The sequence below is a fragment of the Schistocerca americana genome, chromosome 2, assembly GCF_021461395.2.
Source record: "Schistocerca americana isolate TAMUIC-IGC-003095 chromosome 2, iqSchAmer2.1, whole genome shotgun sequence".
Taxonomy (NCBI): domain Eukaryota; kingdom Metazoa; phylum Arthropoda; class Insecta; order Orthoptera; family Acrididae; genus Schistocerca; species Schistocerca americana.
The window spans coordinates 10,439,616-10,466,179 of record NC_060120.1 but is presented as its reverse complement, the minus strand read 5'-3'; the positions used below and the strand labels follow the sequence as shown (position 1 = coordinate 10,466,179).

General features: G+C 37.3%; 1 protein-coding gene across 2 annotated transcripts in view; it reads right to left on the bottom strand.

The window, feature by feature from the left end:
- Nucleotides 1-12,440: 12,440 nt before the first annotated feature.
- Nucleotides 12,441-26,564, bottom strand: part of LOC124594747 (dihydroorotate dehydrogenase (quinone), mitochondrial) — a 51,900-nt gene continuing 37,776 nt past the window's right edge. For both annotated transcript variants that reach the window (XM_047133127.1, XM_047133126.1), the window contains 2 exons: nucleotides 22,230-22,389; nucleotides 12,441-14,025 (listed from right to left, as the gene is read on the bottom strand). In XM_047133127.1, the coding sequence (XP_046989083.1) occupies nucleotides 13,938-14,025; nucleotides 22,230-22,389 (248 nt within the window). In that variant the 3' untranslated portion in view covers nucleotides 12,441-13,937. The remainder of the gene's footprint in view (nucleotides 14,026-22,229; nucleotides 22,390-26,564) is intronic.

The window sequence follows — 26,564 nt, the reverse complement described above, 5'->3', positions numbered from 1 at the left end:
GTCCTTTGCTGTCTCCGACAGAATTGCAATGTCATCGGCGAACCTCAAAGTTTTTATTTCTTCTCCATGGATTTTAATACCAACTCCGAAGTTTTCTTTTGTTTCCTTTACTGCTTGCTCAATATACAGATTGAATAACATCGGGGAGAGGCTACAACCCTGTCTCACTCCCTTCCCAACCACTGCTTCCCTTTCATGCCCTTCGACTCTTGTAACTGCTATCTGGTTTCTGTACAAATTGCAAGTAGCCTTTCGCTCCCTGTATTTTACCCCTGCCACCTTTAGAATTTGAAAGAGAGTATTCCAGTCAACATTGTCAAAAGCTTTCTCTAAGTCTACAAATGCTAGAAACTTAGGTTTGCCTTTCCTTAATCTTTCTTCTAAGATAAGTCATATGGTCAGTATTGCCTCACGTGTTCCAACATTTCTACAGAATCCCAACTAATCTTCCACGAGGTCGGCTTCTACCAGTTTTTCCATTCGTCTGTAAAGAATTCATGTTAGTATTTTGCAGCTGTGACTCATTAAACTGATAGGTTGGTAATTTTCACATCTGTCAACACCTGCTTTCTTTGGGATTGGAATTATTATATTCTTCTTGAAGTCTGAGGGTATTTCGCCTGTCTCATACATCTTGCTCACCAGATGGTAGAGTTTTGAATGGACTGGCTCTCCCAAGGCTTCGGTAGTTCTAATGGAATGTTGTCTACTCCCGGGGCCTTGTTTCGACTCAGGTCTTTCAGTGCTCTGTCAAACTCTTCACACAGTATCATATCTCCCATTTTGTCTTCTTCTACTACCTCCTCTTCCATTTCCATAATATTGTCCTCAAGAACATTTCCATTGTATAGACCCTCTATATACTCCTTCCACCTTTCTGCTTTCCCTTCTTTGCTTAGAACTGGATTTCCATCTTAGCTCTTGATATTCATAGAAATGGTTCTCTTTTTTCCGAAGGTCTCTTCAATTTTCCTGTAGGCAGTATCTATCTTACCCCTAGTGAGATAAGCCTCTACATCCTTACATTTGTCCTCTAGCCATCCCTGCTTAGCCATTTTGGACTTCCTGTTGATCTCATTTTTGAGACGTTTGTATTCTTTTTTGCCTGCTTCATTTACTGCATTTTTATATTTTCTCCTTTCATCAATTAAATTCAATATTTCTTCTGTTACCCAAAGATTTCTACCAGCCCTTGTCTTTTTACCTATTAGATCCTCTGCTGCCTTCACTATTTCATTCCTCAAAGCTACCCATTCTTCTTCTACTGTATTACTTTCCCCCATTCCTGTTAATTGTTCCTGTCAATTGTTCCCTTATGCTCTCCTTGAAACTCTGTACAACCTCTGGTTTAGTCAGTTTATCCAGGTCCCTCCTTAAATTCCCACCTTTTTGCAGTTTCTTCGGTTTTGATCTACAGTTCATAACCAATAGATTGTGGTCAGAGTCCACATCTGCCCCTGGAAATGTCTTACAGTTTAAAAACCTGGTTCCTAAATCTCTGTCTTACCATTATATAATCTATCTGATACCTTTTAGTATCTCCAGGGTTCTTCCATGTATACAACCTACTTTCATGATTCTTGAACCAAGTGTTAGCTATGATAAAGTTATGCTCTGTGCAAAATCTACTAGATGGCTTCCTCTTTCATTTCTTACCCCCCAATCCATACTCTGTGAAAACATGCAAAAAAGTAAGAAAAATACTTGTGTATTTTACAAATTCTTACTTTCTGGGTCTGGAATTTCAGATACATGCAAGTGGCCTAACAGCTGTCTTCCCACTAAAGTACTTGAAAGCAATTGAGTGCTCATGTTTAGCCTAATAGATAGCACATATCTGGCAATGTATTAGTTCATTATATTGTCAGTTTTTATGTAAGTTATGAACTGATATATCGACTAGAGAATAGCAGCTGAAATACAAAAGCAAAACAGTGTCTATCTCATAAAGAGCACTACCATTAAGCATTCCACAGTTCTACAGGATACACAGTCTGAGAATTACTTTGAAATATTTTGTTACTGTTTCACAGTTGCTTCTATGCACCGCACCTGTGTGAGTTTGGTGTTGTCATGCTTTCTTGTATCCGAAATGTGTGTGTGTGTGTGTGTGGGGGGGGGGGGCAATAGAGCACGAGATTAATTGAAAATCCCACCCCTCTATTGAATATATGAGCTTCACGGCTAAATTATAAAAAAAATTATCACTTTTATTGAATTATGCTACAAACATTAGCCAATGTTTGTAATTATTGATGGGGCAAGTACTTTCTTCATTTCACCATCTGTTGAAGAGCTTGTTGCCATGACATGTACTGCATGTGTTGTGATATTGTAGTGTTATTGTTTTATGGAGTTACTGTGCCATGGCCACATTTATCACTTGGGTATTCCTCTGCATTTCAGTTGGGAGTCTATTTGTATTTTAGGACTAGAAACTAACTTTATATACATAAATTGTTTTCACACTATTAATATTGTCATCACATTCATTTGTAGGCACCTTTTTCATTTTTTATTCATTTTTAATTACAGGTATGTTATGTTCACTTCCACAAGGATGATGTTATTTGGGAAACACAAATTGTGGATGAAAGGACTAGTCAGTTATTAATAGCCCCCCCTTCGAAAACCACGTTTGAGACCAGATGCAGTTCCATCACTACTCCCAAACTGTCCTTCCTACCTTTCAAAGGAAGAAAGTAGACTTGAATGGCCAGAGGAGAAAAAATCAAGGCTTGAAAATGAGCTATTAGCTGCAGCATTACAATATAGTTTAGCGTCACAGAAGGACTAGGAAAACACTTTCAGCTTCAGTTCTTTAGAAGAGTTGATGTTACGTCGTACGAAGAAAGTGGAATTGCCCAATGGGTGGAGTGTGACGGAAAAAAAACAGTGATTTTGTGTGTTTTTTGAAGATAACAAGAAAACCAGCACCATTAATTACACATTCTGTCATTATTGATAGTAATTTAAATGTTTTGTTGTTTAAGAAAGATGTGCAAATTAAGACATTAGGAAAAAGATCTTTTCCTGTAATTGTAACCAATAACCATGAAATTGTCACTGTACTGCAGGAGTTTTCAGAGAGAGATTCTGGGCACTCAGAAACTTCTGTAGATAGTATTGTAGAGATAGTGAAAGACAGTTTAGGAGTGCTGAAAGACGGTGTACAGGAGAGTGAAAAGGAGATGGTACACTTCATATATGAACAAGTTAGTGTCATAAATGTCAAGAAATTTAATCATAGGTTTAGTTCTACATTTATGATACTGTGTTGTTTGCTATTTTCAATTTCATCTCATATTTATAAATTTTTACGTGGCAGTTCATTAATGAAAATGCCACATCCAAGCACTCTGCGCAGGACCTGCAGCAAATTTAATGTGAATCCATCTCATGAAAGGCTTGGGGGAAGTATTTCTGTCCTACGCAAGACAGAAATTTCAATACTAGAACAGTCATGATGTCAATGTTGAGTGTAGATGAAATTAATCTAAATTCTTATTTGGGATATAAAGGAGGTAGCTTTTTGGGCATGTCATATAACTCAGAACATGCTGCAAATTCAGCGTTTGTATTTATGTTGCAGAGTGTCACGTCTGTGTGCAGGGATGTTGTTCACATTTTACCAGTGAAAACCATTTCATCTAATGTATGATATGATGTGCTACTGGCCATAATAAATGGCCTTAAACTAATAGGCTATAGGGTTTTTTGTGTGGTAACTGATAACAAAATCAATAGCAAAACCATGTCCATGTTTTCTGTGCATAAAGCTGTTAATATAGTTTTTAAACATCCATCTGATCCTAATCGCCCACTTTTCTTTTTAATTGATGCCATACACATTGTTAAATGCATAAGAAACGTGTGACTGAACCAAAAAAACTGATGGTAACAATATGTTTTATCCTCAGTTTCCAGTCAGAAAAGAAGTGGAAGAAAATAAGTTTTCTGTAGCTTCTTTTAAAACGCTGAAACAGATTTATGACATAGAATCCAGTTCTTTAGTAAAATATTGTCACACGTTGTCTCTCAAATCGCTTTGCCCTACACCATTAGAAAAACAGAGCATGAAACTAGTGTTGCAGATATTCAATTGACATGTTTCGGAGGGCCTTGAGGTAGCTAGTGGTAAATTTGATTCGAGACATGCACCATTAACAGTAGAACACATTCAAATAATAACAGAATGGTCTGATGTCATGAATGTGCAATAAGTGTTTAACGGGAAACACAAGCAGAATCCCTATATGGACCAGTTGGCAAATGATAGTGTTTCAATGCGATTTCTGCTAGATTTTCTAGACCGGCTCGACGTGTGGAAAGCAAAGGGTCTGTCAAGTGGGTTTCTCACAAAAGAAACATTTTTTACTGTTCAGCACACAACATATGCCATTGCAGAAATTGCTTGATATTATACTGAAGAGCTAGGTATGACCTATTTACTGACAACCAAGCTTCAAACAGATGTGCTTGAGCAGCGTGTTGGAAAGTATAGGCAGCTTGCAGGTTCCCAATACAATGTTTCAGTGACACAAGTCTAAGAAGCTTCGAATTCAAAGTTTAATGCCTTTAGTTTTATGTTCTCCTTCCTATGGCAATATCACAGTAGGGGGCTATAAAAAAATTTCTGTTTTCTGAAGTTGAAGAAATGGACACATTAGACATAGAAGCCAGTGGGATGTTCTTTCAGTGAAAGATATTGCAACATCTTTAACTTTCATTGCAGGCTACTGTGCTCATGCAGTGATTAAGAAGATGAGGTGTGAGAGTTGCCTTAATGAAATTGTGATTGAAAAGGAGTTGCCAATAAACGAACAATTTAGTTTGATACAAAGACTTGACCTGGTGGACTAAAATACCCATCAGACACTATTTTAAATATGGTTGTCTACTAAATGAAAAGCACCAGTTTGCTTTTGTTCTATAATATTACTTTTATTGTTAACCGGTTTTTGGCTTGCAAGGCCATCTTCAGACATTTACTGAGTATTATCACCAAAGAAGTTAAATGTTAGCAGACAACATTGGAAGAGAAGTAACACATCTAGACTGAAGTAGAAAGATACACAATTGGTTCTGTATCACTCTCCATGTTTCATACCTCCTGATGCAGCCTTGTCTAGTACTAATTTTATTTTATTTTATTAGTTTTGTTTATTAATAGAAACTGTTATGTAGGCATGCTATTCCTATTTTGTGCTAAAGGTTTTCCTGTCTACTCCATTGTTATTTATGTGCTGTTCAGTTTTTACTTTTTCATTGCAAAGATGTTACTGTATGTTTCTACTTCAGTCTTGATGTGTTACTTCTCTTCCAATGTTATATGCTAACATTTAACTTCTTTGGTGATAATACTCAGTAAATGTCTGAAGATGGCCTTGTAAGCTGAAAACCGGTTAACAACAAAAGTAATATTGTAGAACAAAGGCAAACTGGTGCTTTTCATTTATTATAATGTTGTTCTACCAAGAACCGACGGAAACGTCTGTTAATATGATAAAATGTGCCACAACAGCACAATTGTTGTGGTCTTCAGTCCTGAGACTGGTTTGACGCAGCTCTCCATGCTACTCTATCCTGTGCAAGCTGCTTCATCTCCCAGTACCTACTGCAACCTACATCCTTCTGAATCTGCTTAGTGTATTCATCATTTGGTCTCCCTCTACGATTTTTATCCTCCATGCTGCCCTCCAATACTAAATTCGTGATCCCTTGATGCCTCAGAACATGTCCTACCAACCGATCCCTTCTTCTGGTCAAGTTGTGCCACAAACTTCTCTTCTCCCCAATCCTATTCAATACTTCCTCATTAGTTATGTGATCTACCAATCTAATCTTCAGCATTCTTCTGTAGCACCACATTTCGAAAGCTTCTACTCTCTTCTTGTCCAAACTATTTATCGTCCATGTTTCACTTCCATACATGGCTACACTCCATACAAATACTTTCTGAAACGACTTCCTGACACTTAAAACTATACTCGATGTTAAATTTCTCTTCTTCAGAAACGCATTCCTTGCCATTGCCAGTCTACATTTTATATCCTCTCTACTTCGACCATCATCAGTTATTTTGCTCTCCAAATAGCAAAACTCCTTTACTACTTTAAGTGTCTCATTTCCTAATCTAATTCCCTCAGAATCACCCAACTTAATTCGACTACATTCCATTATCCTCGTTTTGCTTTTGTTGATGTTCATCTTATATCCTCCTTTGAAGACACTGTCCATTCCGTTCACTGCTCTACTAAGTCCTTTGCTGTCTCTGACAGAATTACAATGTCATCGGCGAACCTCAAAGTTTTTATCTCTTCTCCATGGATTTTAATACCTACTCCGAATTTTTCTTTTATTTCCTTTACTGCTTGCTCAATATACAGATTGAATAACATCGGGGAGAGGCTACAACCCTGTCTCACTCCCTTCCCAACCACTGCTTCCCTTTAATGTCCCTAGACTCTTATAACTGCTATCTGGTTTCTGTACAAATTGTAAATAGCCTTTCGCTCCCTGTATTTTATCCCTGCCACCTTTATAATTTGAAAGAGAGTATTCCAGTCAACATTGTCAAAAGCTTTCTCTAAGTCTACAAATGCTAGGAACGTAAGTTTGCCTTTCCTTAATCTTTCTTCTAAGGTAAGTCGTAAGGTCAGTATTGCCTCATGTGTTCCAGTATTTCTACGGAATCCAAACTGATCTTCCCCGAGGTCGGCTTCTACTAGTTTTTCCATTCATCTGTGGCTTATTAAACTGATTGTTCGGTAATTTTCACATCTGTCAACACCTGCTTTCTTTGGGGTTGGAATTATTATATTCTTCTTGATGTCTGAGGGTATTTCGCCTGTCTCGTACATCTTGCTCACCAGATGGTAGAGTTTAGTCAGGACTGGCTCTCCCAAGGCCGTCAGTAGTTCCAATGGAATGTTGTCTACTCCGGGGGCCTTGTTTCGACTCAGGTCCTTCAGTGCTCTGTCAAACTCTTCATGCGGTATTGTATCTCCCATTTCATCTTCATCTACATCCTCTTCCATTTCCATAATATTGTCCTCAAGTACATCGCCCTTGTATAGACCCTCTATATACTCCTACCACCTTTCTGCTTTCCCTTCTTTGCTTAGAACTGGGTTTCCATCTGAGCTCTTGATGTTCATACAAGTGGTTCTCGTATCTCCAAAGGTCTATCTAATTTTCCTGTAGGCAGAATCTATCTTACCCCTAGTGAGACAAGCCTCTACATCCTTATATTTGTGCTCTAGCCATCCCTGCTTAGCCATTTTGCACTTCTGTCGATCTCATTTTTGAGACGTTTGTATTCCTTTTTGCCTGCTTCATTTACTGCATTTTTATATTTTCTCCTTTCATCAATTAAATTCAATATTTCTTCTGTTACCCAAGGATTTCTACTAGCCCTTGTCTTTTTACCTATTAGATCCTCTGCTGCCTTCACTACTTCATCCCTCAAAGCTACCCATTCTTCTTCTACTGTATTTCTTTCCCCCATTCCTGTCAATTGTTCCCTTATGCTCTCCCTGAAACTCTGTACAACCTCTGGTTCTTTCAGTTTATCCAGGTCCCATCTCCTTAAATTCCCACCTTTTTGCAGTTTCTTCAGTTTTAATCTACACACAATTATCCGTCTTTTATAGTAGATTACTGAGACAAGAAGTAAAATCAACACAACACATTTGGTATAACAAACAGTGTTTGCAATGCAAAATTACGCCAAAATACGTCTCCATAAAGTCAAGAGGAACATCTGCTACAGCAAACAAAGCTGTTGACATCGCAAGATATACGTGGATAAAGGAAGAAATGATATCGTGTTCGTGACAGTGTGTGTACACGTCTAAAAGTGGTACATTGACAATCACATATAAGTTACACCCGTGTGAGTTTGACGTTTTCGATCGAGAAGTTCATCAAAGTGTAAGTGATCTTATTCACGACAGAACAAGAAATTATCTATGATTAGGAAGCTGAGTGTACCTCTAACGTCAAACTGTAAACAAAATTTTTCGCAACGTGTAATTAACTTATCGAACTCGGTTCTGTCTCCAAATGAACAAAAAGTGCTTGAGAAAGGTTTTAAATATGCTCCTCCCCACCCTCCATCAGAAAAACAACTGGATGTTATGAAAGTTGAAATTGAATATGCCTTAACGAAAGACACCACTGCAAAATATATAGTTGCCAATGCACTAAAGAACGAAACCAAATTCGTGTGTAACATCCCACGGTCTATTGACTTTCACACCCTCAAGTCCTTAAAACAGAAATTACAACACCAAGGTATCGTTGCCACAAAATCTGACAAAGGCAACAGTATTCTGCTTTTGAACAAATGTGATTATGTGGATAAAGTTAATGATTTCCTGAATACCACAGGCTTCTAAGTCCTTCCTAAAGACCCAAACTAAATTGTTCAAAGAGGATATTAAATATGCAATCACTTCATGCAAAAGCATATTCTCTGAACTTGAAGCAAATCTGTTAACTAATATGAACCCAGTGCCTCCTAGAATGTATGGGCTTCCTAAACTGCATAAACAAGATGTTCCTATTCATCCAGTTGTATCATCATTCACTGCTCCATCTTACAAACTAGCCAGTAAACTGGATGTCCTAATTAAGAGCAAGACTAAATTCAAACCAAAGCATGGTATTTCAAACTCTGTGGACCTAGTAAACAAGTTAAAAGGTATATCTGTCTCACACAGTGATAAATTTGTATCCTTTGATGTCAGCAGTTTGTTTTCTAACATACCAGTAGCAGAATGCATTGATATTCTGACAGAGCTGATGCACAAGTCTAATGTCAATCCTGTGGAATTGAATGACTTGAGACTAGCCACACAGACATGCCTCGCACAGAACTATTTCCAGTTCCAAGGGACTCGAAAAACAATTAGATGGCTTGGCTATGGGTTCCCCTCCTAGTCCACTGTTGGCTGAAATATTTATGGACCATTTAGAACAAAATTTTCTAAAGACAGAACCTTTGTGTGCAAACACCAAATACTGGTTCAGATATGTAGATGATGTCCTGCGTATGTGGACTGGTACTACAATACAACTCAACACATTCTTGAAAAACCTAAACAGTCAACATAAGAATATCCAGTTCACTAAGGAAATTGGCAACAAATGCACAAACTTCTTAGATTTCACCATTGACATCAGTACACAAACACATTGTTTCAAAATTTACAGAAAAACAACAACTACAGACACAGTAATACCTTCTTGCTCACAACACCCCATAGCTCACAAACATGCAGCTTTCCACTCAATGGTACACCGTCTCATACCTATCCCCATGTCCAGAGATGATTTTAAAGCAGAGTTAGATACAAGAAAATTTGTTGCCACAGCCAATGGCTACAATCCAGTTCTTATGGACCACATCTTGTGCAGGAAACAAAACCGGAAAATTATACCCCTCCTCTATGCCCCACCTGCTTCCCCATCCACTGTCTGCAAGAAATGGTGTACACTACCATTTCTAGGTCAGATTGTAGCCAAAGCACTGAAATCCTGCAAGTATAGGCTTTGCTACTATGTCAGGAAAGACAACCCAGTGTGTTTTTAATAGCAAAGACAAGATCCAGTTATTAGCCAACAGTGGGGTATATAAAATAACTTGTTCTGGTTGTGACAAATTTTACCTTGGTCAGTCAGGCAGAGACATATCAACTAGGCTGGCTCAACATGACTGCAGCTGGAGATTGCAGAATTCAGACTCTGCATTTGCTGAGCATGTACTGAGTGAGGGTCACAACTACCAGCCAGTGTAGCAAAGGCCATAAACTCAACCTGCTGGAAGCCCTGGAAGTTAAGAAACATATTGCTCACAGTCCAGATCTCATCCTAAATGACCAGACACACCTCAACACTTCCCCTCTCCTAAACTTCATATAATCATCTTTGTTGTTCATTACTTCCCACACTCTCTCTTCCTACGTATTCCCATTTTCCTGTATTCATTAAGTTGTTTTATTTGTTGAAGTTGTCTTTGTATTCCACATAGACTGTAGTTTCAATAGTTAAGGCTTTCTTTTAACTGGCACTTGTATTACTGTCCATGTTTAACACCCCTTGTAGTTGTATCATCAAATACTGTTCATATTTTACTTTGCTCATTTATTTAATGAAAACACAGCCACTGCTTTGATTATAATGTTAATGTTAAACTGCAGTACCACCACACTCTCAAACTGTAGGTTCCCTCAAACACCTCCATTTTCCTGCATTTATTAATTTCTGTTAATCTTATTGATATTGCTCAAGTTCCTTATGTATTCCGTATTTACATTGACAATTGTCTCTTCTTTTAATTGGTTGTGTATCACTCTCCATGTTTCATACCTCCTGATGCAGCCTTGTCTAGTACTAATTTTATTTCATTTTATTAGTTTTGTTTATTAATAGAAACTGTCATGTAGGCATGCTATTCCTATTTTGTGCTAAAGGTTTTCCTGTCTACTCCATTGTTATTTATGTGCTGTTCAGTTTTTACTTTTTCATTGCAAAGATGTTACTTACTGTATGTTTCTACTTCAGTCTTGATGTGTTACTTCTCTTCCAATGTTGTAAGCTAACATTTAACTTCTTTGGTAATAGTACTCAGTAAATGTCTGAAGATAGCCTTGTAAGCCGAAAACTGGTTAACAATAAAAGTAATATTGTAGAACAAAGGCAAACTGGTGCTTTTCATTTATTATAATATTGTTCTACGAAGAACTGACGGAAGATTCTGTTAATATGGTTGTCTACACTTATATTGTCTTCAGCAAATTTCTCAAAGAGCATGAAAAAGATTTTCTTGTTTGTACGAATACACATGATATTGCCTGTGCATTAACATTTGCTACTCTTCAAGAAAATGACTTTTTATTATTTGATGGGCTATGCTGCAATGGACATTCATCCCAGGCAATAATGAAAAGTGTTGTTTGGGTTGGTGTCAACATATTTTTAAATAACTACTGTAAAAAGGTTAATGGGAAAAAAAATTATCAAAAAACACTTAGCGAAAAGTATTCGAATTAAGTTGGGTGATGCTGAGGGAATTAGATTAGGAAACGAGACACTTAAAGTAGTTTTGCTATTTGGGGAGCAAAATAACTGATGACGGTCGAAGTAGAGAAGATATAAAATGTAGACTGGCAATGGTAAGGAAAGCGTTTCTGAAGAAGAGAAATTTGTTAAGATCGAGTATAGATTTAAGCATCAGGAAGTCATTTCTGAAAGTATTTATATGGAGTGTAGCCTTGTATGGAAGTGAAACATGGACGATAAATAGTCTGGACAAGAATAGAATAGAAGCTTTCGAAATGTGGTGCTACAGAAGAATGCTGAAGATTAGATGGGCAGATCACATAACTAATGAGGAGGTATTGAATAGAATTGGGGAGAAGAGGAGTTTGTGGCACAACTTGACAAGAAGAAGGGATCGGTTGGTAGGACATGTTCTGAGGCATCAAGGGATCACGAATTTAGTATTGTAGGGGAGCATGGAGGGTAAAAATCATAGAGGGAGACCAAGAGATGAATACACTAAGCAAATTGAGAAGGATGTAGGTTGCAGTAAGTAGTGGGAGATGAAGAAGCTTGCACAGGATAGAGTAGCATGGAGAGCTGCATCAAACCAGTCTCTGGACTGAAGACCACAACAACAACAGATATCAATGTAAGAGTTAGGAAGTCTCTTCTGAAGGCATTTGCCTGGAGTGTAGCATTGTACAAGAGTGAAATGTGTGTGATAAACAGTTTAGACGGGAGGAGAATAGAAACTTTTGAAATAGGGTGTTACATAAGAACACTGTAGATTTGAGGGATAGATTGCATAACTAATGAAGTAGTTCTTAAAATAATTCAGGAGAAATGAACCAAATGGCATAAATTGACTAAAAGAGGAGATCAGATGATAGAATGCATACTAAGACACAAGGAATAGTTGATCTAGTACTGGAGGGAAGTGCGAGGAGCAAAATTTGCAGATGGGGACCGCAAAACAAGTACAGCACTCAGGTTCAAATGGATGAGGGTTGTAACAGTTATTTCGAGATGAAGAGACTTGCAAAGGATACAGTGGCATGAAGAGCTGCATCAAACCAGTTTACAGACTGAAGACCACAATAACAAAATCTAAACTCATGGCTAGAGTGTAATGGTGGCAGACTGCAGTCTATGTTAATTTAGATCAATAAATGTTGCAGCCGTCCTCAGTACTGGAACCATAAGCCATGCCTAATCTAGGGATCTGATCCTTTTTTATGATTGTACATTTGTCATGTGCAACCAGGCAATAAAAATTTCTCTCCCGATCCAACATCACATACAGTAACCACTCATATGAAATGGTTCATCATGATGTTGGAAACAAATCATATTAATGTAATTTCATACTTTTAGCAAGGACTAAATCAATGTTGAAAATGCTAAAGAAAGTTTTATTATTAGTAAATGCCATTGAGAAATACAGCAGATTTAAAAGACATTTTGAGTTTTCGTGTAGTCATTGTAAAATTATCAATAAATGCAAACTTCCAGAGAGCTGTTGTTTAAGAATAATACTCTACAGAATTGACTGCCTATGTGTTTCTAGTATGTGTCTAACTGCATATAAATATGACTTTCCCTTTTCTTCACAAACATCAAGCAATATACTGTGTAATGTCACAACCATATTCAGCTACTAAACAGAAACACAATGGTTGCATTAAACTTCCTTCCACATGAGGAGCTGAGCATTACCAAAATGCAACCTAGGAAAGCAGTAACATGATTTAATCAATACTTAATGTTAAAGCTAAAACTTGGTTTTTTACTTTACAAGGTTTCACTTTGAACCATACACAATAAAAAAGAAAAATGTAATAACAACAAAGTGTTAGAAGTTAACAGCACCCCAATGCTGTGATATAAACTATCACAATTGTTTGATTTTGTAAACAGGGAAGTTAATGTTACACCTGTAACAATGTAAATATTTTTGCACCTGGATTAATACAAATGTCCTGAAGTACTGTTCTCATCAAAATTGTGCCCAGCATTTCATAGTTACTGGTGAACTAGTATCAAGCCAATGCAGTTTGAAGTTAGTTACTACCAGTAAATAATTCTGGAGAGCACAGTCTCTCAGCCTTTTATCACCAAAGTAAAATAAAGAGGAGAACTGGAGCACAAATCAGTGCATTCTGCAGAAGTTTTACACTTCCCTCTCTGCTGGTTCACCAATATAATTGATCCCAGGCTGTTAATATAACAGTCACTTGGTTGAGCAATATTATTTTTTTTTGCCATTTGTTATATGAATGGAGAGTATTACACAAAAAGGAAAATGCACTTGAAAGTTCAAATGAAGAAGAGAATATAAGTGTATTTAGATGTTCCGCAAATTATTCTGCTGGATCTGTCAGCTATCTTCTGAATGAAATTGTGCACCATTTATGGATCAAAAGTACCACAGTATATTACAGTCCCAATTAGTGACAGTTTATGTTCTTTTAGTTTGTTCCCACAACACTGATAGTATGATAATCAGCTGCTCATGACTACTTGAATGCTACAAAGAGTTGCATGCTGAAATACTGAAGTTTTTGTTTCATCTGATTTGCAGCACATCGTGTGTGTTGGGTGCATACAGAGTTTAGTATTATGTGAAGTAATGTCATAAGATAAGGAAATGGCATTATTTACCTACTGTCAGGACACTATATATACATGTTCAGTGAATTCCATATGAATGTAAAACAATATTTTGACTACTATCAACTAGTGACTTAGTTTCATTCACAGCTCCTTACAGAGCTGCTGAAAAATAGATACACACAAATTTCAAAAACTTCAACTGTTCCTGGTTTAAAAGCCAGGCAATCAATTGCACTTGCATATGGCACGTAGTAAATAATGTGTCCACACAGTCTTCACCACAGTGGCCACCATGATCTCTTTTCTGTAAGTTTTAATGCTTTTGTCCCAACAGCCTCCTCAACTGACTGGTAATTATTTATTCTGAAAAATAATAATAAATAATCATAGTAGTGAATGAGTTACAATCAAATCACATCAGTATTCAGGAAAGAAAGACATGAAATAAATGAAACATTTTACTAAAACAAACAGTATGAACTCACTGAATAACTGAATCTGAGACACAACAGACTCTTAGGTTATTTGTTATTGCATACTTCTAAATAACTGAGTGATGAATGAGACTCACACATAAATTTATAACATTCAATACTAAAATAGCTAAAGAAATGTACAAGTTCACCTAAAATTAATCCTTAGAGTGCTATGGTCTTGTTAGTACACAATACTGTACTTTTCCCAATCTGTTTAAGTGCACGGGAGTGATTTTGCCAGGGTTACAAATGTGTGTATTTGGGAAACATGGATGACACTCAATTGCTATGCCTTGTTTATACATACAGCCCCCTTTCCCCATGAAGTCCTGGTGGGCTGAAAACATGTTACTGCCTACCTTGTTTACACCCTCTCTCTGAGGAGCTATACAAAATTGAAACTGATTAGGTGGAGATTTTCATGGGCTTTTGTTGCTGTGGCTTCATGCTGATGTTTTACACTTTGGTTTTTGTTTTACTCTTCAGCACTGACTTCAGAGATGACAAACATTTCAATTATATTAAAAATTTACACACTGACAGCAGTGCATTAAGGAAGAAATTGTAGCTACAGTGAGTCACAGTCAGAGTGAATATTTATATTGACAATCACGACGAATCCTCTACAGAATCTTTAAGTAACACTCCATAGCTGTGTACACTAACAAGTCTTACATAACAGATGATTCTTTCTATAGTCGACATTTCACCAGAAATACAAAACAGAAAAAAGAAATGGTAAAACACTTGGGTAAAGAGCAGTTAACTGCAGAAACAGGCTGCTGAGCTCACTCAGATCAGTGCAAAAGATTGTGAAATGGTAAAATAGATAATATACTGAAGTTCTGGACTGGTGCATTTTAATTTCTCACACTTTCCACAGGGCAACAAATGGGTGAACTAACAAGGGGAGGTCGCCAATTGTGAAATTCAGATTCGATTCATACTGCGCATAATAAAAGCTCATGACCAGAGGTGTAATGTGGCAAAGCACCAGGATGCACTTCTCAGCCTTGTTGAGAAAATCGACAGTCAAAAGAAGCTGCTGTGGTGAAATACTCTCTACGATTAATAATTTTCTACAGCGTCGTGGCGCATCGGTAAGCGCTCGGGTTCGTAATCCGAAGGTCGCCGGATCGAATCTCGCGCCATGCAACCTTTTTTTCTTTAGTATTTGTTTTTTGTAATTCAAATGTGTGTATATATATATACACACACACACACACACACACATCTATATATATATATATATATATATAATTCCCGGCAATCTGTTGCAACAATTATGCATATAATAAGTTGTTGAAAGTCGTTTGTCGTGGAAAAACTGGCGACTTCGAACATCATTATGTTTTCCGCAAACAAAGTTGTATTTCATAAATGTTATTAATTGTCCTCATAATGTTAACCACGTATAGTTAACGGAAGATGTAGAAACGATGTTCCGAAACGAATGCGTATAGCGTAAGTCCGTTCGTATTTGAATAGAGACCTCACGAACACAAATTTGCTGCGGCAGGTATGAAATATAAACCCCGTTACTCGCTCGTTACACTTGAAGGACAGATGTTGAATATATATTTGAATTACAAAAAACTAATAATAAAAAAAAATTGCATGGCGCGAGATTCGATCCGGCGACCTTCGGATTACGAACCCGAGCGCATACCGCTGCGCCACGACGCTGTAGAACATTCTTAATCGTAGAGAGTATTTCACCACAGCGGTTTCTTTTGACTGTCGATTTTCTCGACAACGGCTGAGAAGTGCATCTTGGTCCTTTGCCACATTACACCTCTGGTCATGAGCTTTTATTATGCGCAGTATGAATCGAATCTGAATTTCACAATTGGCGGCCTCCCCTTGTAAGAGAAAAATGAACAGCAGATCTTCATACAGTTCTTAGTAAAACAACTTGTAAAAACTAATTCAATAGAATAGAAAGGGGGAAATTTTCTGATAATGAGAATCATTTACTATTTTGTAAAATAAGAATCTACATCAATTGTAATAAGAAATTCTCACTGCAAATGAAAGTGAGTCTTATTTTATGAATATGTTACCCAGTTGCGGATATCCACATCAATTTATTTACTTTTTACTGGAAGGAATTTACCCAATGTTATAAAAAGTCGCTACTGCAAAAAATGTACACTAATGTGTAGATGATGATTTTGGAGGGTGTAGGGAGACATTTTGGGGAGGGAGTGGTGGGGCATCAGTTCAGTGCAAGTCATTATGCAGGAAGAGATAAGAATTCTTAAAACTGGAAGGAAACAGTAGTGACTCAGGCTGAAATCTGCAAAGCTACATTTCCTATAATCAGAAATTATACTTATTATCTTCTCTCCCACAATGATTTGGTTTTCCCAAATCATTACTGCAGCACTGTCTTCTATTTTAGAAACATTTCGGTGATTATCAGTTTTATAATAAATTACCCCTAAATCAGAATGAAAAGGTAACATCTGAAGCTGGTGAATAGTTTTCCTTTTGGCCACTCTGATAACTCTAGATTGCTAAATGAAACTTCTGCCACAATAAAACTTATAACATACCAAAATTACCTAGAAGCCTATGTCAATCCTCATGTCAAATACAGTTGGTGATGCCACTGTCAGTTTACAAAAAGCTACTATTCCATCTCTCTCTCTCTCTCTCTCTTTTTTTTTTTTTTTGGGGGGGGGGGGGGGGGGGGGCAGTGCTCATTCTAGTGGCTATAAGGTACAGGATTCATGTCTACTGAACTAACGCAATATCCTAAAGTATTTACAAAAATTCTATACTTTTCCAAATTATTCTGCAACATATTGAAACATTAGTTGTATCCTTCAATGTAAAAGTTTTTGTTCATACAAATTAATTATACTACAGATTTCACTTTACATTAGTTATAGCAAATGCCATATGTTTCAAGTATTTTTCCAAGTTTCATTTAAGTAATGTTATATGGAAATTTGTTGTTCACTTAACAGAAAACCATTATGATGTTCTAAAAACATCCTTAATTCTTTCATACACAGTTCAATATTTTGTAAAAGCTAAGCATATTCTGTCCTTTACCAATGGTATACTTTGGAATCCCAAAATCTCTATTTTGCATTACTAATGGCATATTTTGGAATCCCCAAATTTCTATTTTGCAACTTTATAAAGTAACTTTCATCATTATTTTATTCCTTTGATTTTTGCAAGAATGAAAAAGATAAGTTTATGCTAAATTGTTAATAACACAAAAACTGGATGTCATTATAATAATAAATTTGGGCAATACAGCTTCTAGAACATACTAGAAGCTTATGTTATAATGTATGTCAAATGAATAAGTGTCAAATTGTCTTTCAGTAATCTTGTCTCTTAAAGGGACGGGTAAAAAGCTCTCTTTAGTGCTAATCAGCTGAATGAGGTATTTTTACTGTTGTGACAAGTTAAAATGTGAAATAAAACATGTGATGTGATGAAAAAGTTTCTTCATTTTGTCAACAAAATCCTGAGGCTTGACATCATCTCCAAGGAAAACAATGTGCACTGTATTAAGGACAAACAAAAAGATGAGTACCTCTTTCTTTATATTATTATTCATCGAACTTTTTGGCAAATGATTTCTCTTTCCTTGAACTTTAAAAATGGACTACATTAGCAATTTAGTGATGCTACAAGAGTACATAACTTGGATACAGAACTGCAAGAGTTGTTTTTCATGTAATTTTGGCAAGAGAATTGTTTCAACCTCCACTATAAAATGTTGTGCTGTATTCTCTCTTTTTTTTCCATCTTTAGGTACCCTACTTAAAATGCTCACTTTATACTTGATGACATATTGGTATCTCAATTATGACATACTAGTATCTCAACTATGAGATACTGGTATCTCAACTATCACTACACAGCAAAGAAGATAATTACAAACTTAACACTTAGAGCTCAGCATCTGTATGCCCTATGGGTGCTCTCACCCTGATGTTGACGGTGTCTGTATCCCATATGGGTGAGTGTCTATCGGCTACCTGAAGGTCACTTGATATGTCCCAGAAGTTGTTTCATCACACGAGATGGAGGCAGTTCATTGTTCTTTGACCAGAGGACAGCGCTTATTGGCAAACTGACAAGAGATATTTTAGATATTTTATATGGGGATCCTGGATTAGAAATTGAAAATACTGATGGGGTAGGGGGTGGGATTTGTACTCTCCAGAGTACAAGCAATGATTCAGGTACGCCTGTGCTTATGTTGGGTGTAAAGTGAGTGGTTAATTCCAGCCTTTTTGTACTGTGTTAACTATTTCATTCACATTTGTGACTTTCGAATACTGATGTAAGGATTTTTTTGCTATGCAGACAATGGTACAGAGCATCAGTCATAATTTGTGGTACCTGGCTCAGGGGAGTATTGCTAAGGAAAGACAACAAGACTACTCGGAACTAGATGATCAGCCACACTGCCTGCATTCCTGGAAGAAGTTGGAGTAAACTCATAATTTTCAGATGCTACTGAGGAGTACTTTTCAGTAGTTGCAAGGGCAACAGTCTGGATGATTGACTGATCTGGCCTTGTAACAATAACCAAAACGGCCTTGCTGTGCTGGTACTGCGAACGGCTGAAAGCAAGGGGAAACTACGGCCGTAATTTTTCCCAAGGGCATGCAGCTTTACTGTATGATTAAATGATGATGGCGTCCTCTTGGGTAAAATATTCCGGAGGTAAAATAGTCCCCCATTCGGATCTCCGGGCGGGGACTACTCAAGAGGATGTCGTTATCAGGAGAAAGAAAACTGGCGTTCTACGGATCGGAGCGTGGAATGTCAGATCCCTTAATCGGGCTGGTAGGTTAGAAAATTTAAAAAGGGAAATGGATAGGTTAAAGTTAGATATAGTGGGAATTAGTGAAGTTCGGTGGCAGGAGGAAGAAGACTTCTGGTCAGGTGACTACGGGGTTATAAAAACAAAGTCAAATAGGGGTAATGCAGGAGTAGGTTTAATAATGAATAGGAAAGTAGGAATGCGGGTTAGCTACTACAAACAGCATAGTGAACGCATTATTGTGGCCAAGATAGATACGAAGCCCAAACCTACTACAGTAGTACAAGTTTATATGCCAACTAGCTCTGCAGATGACGAAGAAATTGAAGAAATGTATGATGAAATAAAAGAAATTATTCAGATAGTGAAGGGAGACAAAAACTTAATAGTCATGGGTGACTGGAATTCGAGTGTAGGAAAAGGGAGAGAAAGAAACGTAGTAGGTGAATATGGATTGGGGCTAAGAAATGAAAGAGGAAGCCGCCTGATAGAATTTTGCACAGAGCACAACTTAATCATAGCTAACACTTGGTTTAAGAATCATGATAGAAGGTTGTATACATGGAAGAACCCTGGAGATACTAAAAGGTATCAGATAGATTATATAATGGTAAGACATTTAGGAACCAGGTTTTAAATTGTAAGACATTTCCAGGGGCAGATGTGAACTCTGACCACAATCTATTGGTTATGACCTGTAGATTAAAACTGAAGAAACTGCAAAAAGGTGGGAATTTAAGGAGATGGGACCTGGATAAACTGAAAGAACCAGAGGTTATACAGAGTTTCAGGGAGAGCATAAGGGAACAATTGAAAGGAATGGGGGAAAGAAATACAGTAGAAGAAGAATGGGTAGCTCTGAGGGATGAAGTAGTGAAGGCAACAGACGATCAAGTAGGTAAAAAGAAGAGGGTTAGTAGAAATCCTTGGGTAACAGAAGAAATATTGAATTTAATTGATGAAAGGAGAAAATATAAAAATGCAGTAAATGAAGCAGGCAAAAAGGAATACAAACGTCTCAAAAATGAGATCGACAGGAAGTGCAAAATGGCTAAGCAGGGATGGCTAGAGGACAAATGTAAGGATGTACAGGCTTATCTCACTAGGGGTAAGATAGATACTGCCTACAGGAAAATTAAAGAGACCTTTGGAGAAAAGAGAGCCACTTGTATGAATATCAAGAGCTCAGATGGAAACCCAGTTCTAAGCAAAGAAGGGAAAGCAGAAAGGTGGAAGGAGTATATAGAGGGTCTATACAAGGGCGATGCACTTGAGGACAATATTATGGAAATATGGAAATGGAAGAGGATGTAGATGAAGTTGAAATGGGAGATACAATACCGCATGAAGAGTTTGACAGAGCACTGAAGGACCTGAGTCGAAACAAGGCCCCCGGAGTAGACAACATTCCATTGGAACTACTGACGGCCTTGGGAGAGCCAGTCCTGACAAAACTCTACCATCTGGTGAGCAACATGTATGAAACAGGCAAAATACCCTCAGACTTCAAGAAGAATATAATAATTCCAATCCCAAAGAAAGCAGGTGTTGACAGACGTGAAAATTACCGAACAATCAGTTTAATAAGCCACAGATGCAAAGTACTAACTCGAATTCTTTACAGACGAATGGAAAAACTAGTAGAAGCCGACCTCGGGGAAGATCAGTTTGGATTCCGAAGAAATACTGGAACACGTGAGGCAATACTGACCTTACGACTTATCTTAGAAGAAAGATTAAGGAAAGGCAAACCTACGTTTCTAGCATTTGTAGACTTAGAGAAAGCTTTTGACAATGTTGCCTGGAATACTCTCTTTCAAATTATAAAGGTGGCAGGGGTAAAATACAGGGAGCGAAAGGCTATTTACAACTTGTACAGAAACCAGATGGCAGTTATAAGAGTCTAGGGACATTAAAGGGAAGCAGCGGTTGGGAAGGGAGTAAGACAGGGCTGTAGCCTCTCCCCGATGTTATTCAATCTCTATATTGAGCAAGCAGTAAAGGAAACAAAAGAAAAATCTGGAGTAGGTATTAAAATCCATGGAGAAGAAATAAAAACTTTGAGGTTCGCCGATGACATTGTAATTCTGTCAGAGACAGCAAAGGACTTGGAAGAGCAGTTGAACGGAATGGATGGTGTCTTGAAGGGAGGATATAAGATGAACATCAACAAAAGCAAAACGAGGATAATGGAATGTAGTCGAGTTAAGTCGGGTGATGCTGAGGGTATTAGATTAGGAAATGAGACACTTAAAGTAGTAAAGGAGTTTTGCTATTTGGGGAGCAAAATAACTGATGATGGACGAAGTAGAGAGGATATAAAATGTAGACTGGCAATGGCAAGGAAAGCGTTTCTGAAGAAGAGAAATTTGTTAACATCGAGTATAGATTTAAGTGTCAGGAAGTTATTTCTGAAAATATTTGTATGGAGTGTACCCATGTATGGAAGTGAAACATGGACGGTAAATAGTTTGGACAAGAAGAGAATAGCAGCTTTTGAAATGTGGTGCTACAGAAGATTGCTGAAGATTAGATGGGTAGATCAAATAACTAATGAGGAAGTATTGAATAGGATTGGGGAGAAGAGAAGTTTGTGGCACAACTTGACCAGAAGACGGGATCGGTTGGTAGGACATGTTCTGAGGCATCAAGGGATCACCAATTTAGTATTGGAGGGCAGCGTGGAGGGTAAAAATCATAGGGGGAGACCAAGAGATGAATACACTAAGCAGATTCAAAAGGATGCAGGCTGCAATAGGTACTGGGATATGAAGAAGCTTGCAAAGGATAGAGTAGCATGGAGATCTGCATCAAACCAGTCTCAGGACTAAAGACCACCACCACCACCACCACCACCACCACCACCACAACAACAACAACAACAACAACTCTTGCTTAAGGGTAGCTACTTTTAGACTTTCCAGAACTATTTTTGTAAATGTAGACACAATAATAACTGTGCTACTCAGCAGAGAGAGCATATATAACTGTTTTTTCACAATTTTTTCTTCTTCTTTTTCATTATAGCATCTGTTTGCATGGCATATTCTAAAATAAACCATATTCATCTACTGTAATTACTTTTCCCTTTCAAGTGAAGCAAGAATCATATTTCTATCACATTTCTGTATTTTGCAACCTGATATTTTAAAAGATCCCATTATACCACAGTTCACAGCCAAGTACCAGGAGTGAAGGGGGCAGTGTTGAAAGTTTAACATTTTCGGTGTTTCATTAGTACACCTAACTCATATGGGAACTACAGTTAATATAAAATTGATAATACATACCTGAGTAACTCATCAAGTTCTTTTTTAATTCGTGTAATACGAGGTGGACCATAGAAAATGAAAGAAGTGTACAGCTGCACAGCGGAAGCACCAGCACATATTTTGTCATACGCATCTTGGCCAGTGAAAATGCCTCCAACTCCAATGATTGGTATCTTTCCTAAAATAAAATTTATTGAAAATGTAACAGCTCAATCATGATACAAAAACTGTTTCGTTTATGATGACTCATTCACTCAATTTAGAATGTAATAAGATTCATGCTGAATGTACCAGTATATTATTATACAAATGAATGTTTTTGAGAAACACACTTCTTTTTTTCTAAATACTCCACTTGCCCAATATACACAAGCAGCTTTAAAAATCACCCATTAAGTTTTTGCCTTCCTTACTCATTCTAGTTTGCTATGTCGTGTCTAACACTGGAGTAATATTATTATTGTTATTATTGCTTAGTGAGAAATTATGTAGTTGTAACATAACATGAAAAGATGTTTTCACTCAATGAGCTGCCTTTAAAAGAAAGATGTGATGACAATCCAACTCCTTGCTCAGTGCATCATTCAAGGTGGAGGCACACTGAGAACACCACACAGTCGACTGGTGCCGTCTTTCTGGATTACAGATACAATTCAGGTTCCCTATGCAATATTTAATGGCACCAATTAGACTGTTGAAATGTAGGACAGATGGCATTTTAGAACCACATTGCTCTATAGATGTTTAGGACCCTGACCTAATATTCAGGGACAGGTCTGATTCCCTGAATGTGGTGTGACCTCTTATTTCATAAGATTCCCATAGAAACTATGTGCTCACTCTTTACTATTCTCTGCCTGAATAAAGATCATCTTTAAGATTATTCCTTTCATAGTTTAATTCAGTACAGCAACTGAACTTCAGCATATGATTTAGGAAAGTTTTCGAAATAATTTACCAGACACTTATGAAATTGAACAATGGAAACTCCAGGTAGGAATATCAACAATATAGGAAAGAGAGTACTACTTACTGTTAAGGATGACACGTCAAGTTGCAGACAGGCACGACTAAAAGAAACTCGCATATAGCATTCGGCTACAGCCTTCGTCACTAAAGACACACACACACACAAGCAAGTTAAGCAAGCACACCTCATGCACACATGATCGACAACTCAAGCCGGCCCAAGATGCTGGAGTTGGCGGTCATCTGTGTGTGAGGTGTTCTTTGCTTTCTTGTGTGTGTGACTCTCTTTACTGATGAAGGCTGCGGACGAATGCTATATGTGAGTTTCTTCATGTGAGAGTCTTTTAATCGCGCCTGCCTTCATCTTGACACGTCTTCTGCATTATAAGTAGCAATCTATCTTTTCCTACACTTATGAAATTGATATTCACTTAAATAAGTAATTAAATTATAACAAAGTACAACATAAAATTCTCTCCAGGGCTCAATTTTGTTCCTGGACAAAAAAACACTGATACCATTCACCTTCATGTTTCTAAATTCAAACACTTAAGTGCTCTGCCCTCTTTAAAATATGCCAGTACCAGTCATTTGTAGCAGTTTCATTGGAAAATGCTAACAACTAATGTAAACTGGCAAAAACCAGCAACCTATAAAATGCTAGAAGGAAACATATCTATGACCGACTAACTGCTTGTATAAAAAATCTCCATTATTACTTAACTGCAGGGAACCGGTCAATGACATGTTGTCTGAAGTCTACAAAACCTCATACCAGGCATAGTACTTCGCTAAAAAGTTTTTATTCTCTTCCAGACAAACAAATATTGTTCGGACTCAAACGATGATGATGTTTATATTATACAATCTTTTAAACAGGTTCAATTATATCACTAAAAGGTTCCTACAAGTTATCTTGAAGCAAGAATTACAGAACTATAACAGCAGCAATAAGGGTTCTAAATTCTTTCCTCATACAGAGTAGCTTAAGCTCAGTTTACTGCATTCCTGGAAGAAATATATTTCACAAGACCTATGCAGAAATGTGTATAGGGAATGACTTTTATTGGATCTGCTAGATCTGTGAGAAGCATATTAAATGATATAGTATTTAAACACAAGCATCAGAAAGACAACAGACAAGTTTTACTTGTACGCAATGACATTGTGGCCTCCAAAATTAAATTTTTGCAGGCAATAAATTTGATGCATACTTCAGGGGACATGAGACCTCTATTCCATTTGTATGAAACTTGGGTTGCTCAAAAACTTTCTCAAATTAAATGTGGCAGAATTCAAACCAAAGTGGGGGCCTTAAGGTACCTATTGTGCAAGGAGCAAGGATAATTGTTGTGCATGTGGGCTCTGCGAATACTGGTTCTCATAAAGAAAGTAAATTAGTTTACAGATACAGCAAAACAAACAAATCAGAAGATTGTCATTCTGAAATGAACATGGCTAAGTTTAAGAATTGGTTGAAGACTAGTTTTTTGAATTTATTGGAGGACAGTTCCACCATCCATATGGACATTTGGTAGTCAGGAACCGAGCTCCTGCAATCAAAACACAGAAGGTTGACACAGCCACTTAGCTATATGTGAAAAATATTGCCTTCTCAACTACAGAGACAAGAGCTGAGACGTTATGTGAGATGAGACCTATCTACAAGCAAGATCTACCGACACGTGAAAGGGGGCACCAAGTAGTACGCTTATTGCCTTACAAATGCCATTACAACCAAATTGAGCTCATTTGGTCCAAGTCACAAAAAGAATGAGCTGCAAAAAAGCATACATTTAAAATCGCAGATCCTGAGTGCTTACTTCATGAGGCCTTGGAAAATGTTACAATCGAACAATGGCAGAAATGTGTTCAGCATGCAGAAAATCTACAGAAAGAAGATTTTGAAAAAGAAGCCACCTGAGACATTGAAACGAGCCTATAATATCAACTGCAATGATGACTCAACAACCACAGATGTGGGAACAGCAAAGAAGATGAATAAGGAAAATGCAATGAGGAGGATGACACAAGTGAAGAAAACTGTGATGGGATACTCAGACATTTTACATTTTTTTCTCAGTTTAGGTCCAGTTATAAAATCATTCACAACCAAAACATTTACAGCAGATTGGATTCGATAGGGAACTGATATGCTCCGTGACTGTACAACAATTTGGAAAACAAAGTAGGTATTACTTACAGCAATCATCTGTATAGCAATTTGGTTTAATTGCAGGTCTACATTTCAGTTTCCTTATAGCTAACGTCAGTGCATTTAGAATATGGTATATACACTAATTATGCATTTTCGTTGGTGTGCTAATTTGACTGAAATTCCAGTAGTTCTACTTTTTACCATGATATGCTTTTTTGTCACTGATTTATGTACATTTCCACTTCATATAAACATATAATACCTAATGTTGTCTACAATAATTTTGTACATAGTAGACTGCAAACAAGGAATTAAATGACAAGGCTTTTAAAATGTTTTGAAATTGAAATAATGTAAACATACATTGCTTACATAACAAATGATATGACTGACATAGCTTAAACCAATATTTCACAGCAAAAATGTAATTGATTTTTATAAGTTCAGAAACTATTATGAGTAACAGAGGAACTTGTAACTCTCTGTCTGGCAACAGTGCAGTAACAGCCATCTGCCAGTACACCTGACCAGAGCTATCGGAAAATACAGCCATAAGTGTTGCTTCAATGTACAAATTATGAGAAAGCTGCCACGCTACTCCCTCCTCTACTCCTTGCCATCAAATACAGTGGCTAGAATGCAGTTTCTAGGGGTGCACGACACAAGTTTACGCACAATGCAATTTTAGCTACGCACTACTGTCAAATAAGAGTGCAGATGTAGGTGGGCAGTTGATACATCTTAGTACGGGTGATTAAAATAATTTGCAGCTTTTGTCAGTCCGTGCAGAGTAAGTGGAAGGAAGGACTGTTGTCACCACAAGCCAAAGATGATACACCAACTTTCTGTATGTGGTCTTTAACAGGCCAGTGAAGAACTGTTAAGTAATAAACAAACACCAATACCGAGCAGGGCACTTATGTCAATGAATGTTTTATAAATATTCATGAATATGGAGCACTTCAAGGGTAGGATCATCACTGTCCTCTTTCCTGGACACACAACTAGTGTTGAAGCTGACAGAAATCACTATCTCTTTGACTTGCCCTTCACAGATCAGTGGTGCTTCAACAACATTCTTGGACTGGTTTGAACACTGAGACCAGTCATGTGGGGTAATTTTCATAATAGCTTCTTTCATCACCATTTCCACATCAATGAGAGTAAACTTTTTATTGTTTCTTGCTGCATAACTTTTCATCTGGACGCATACAAGTTCAATAGAA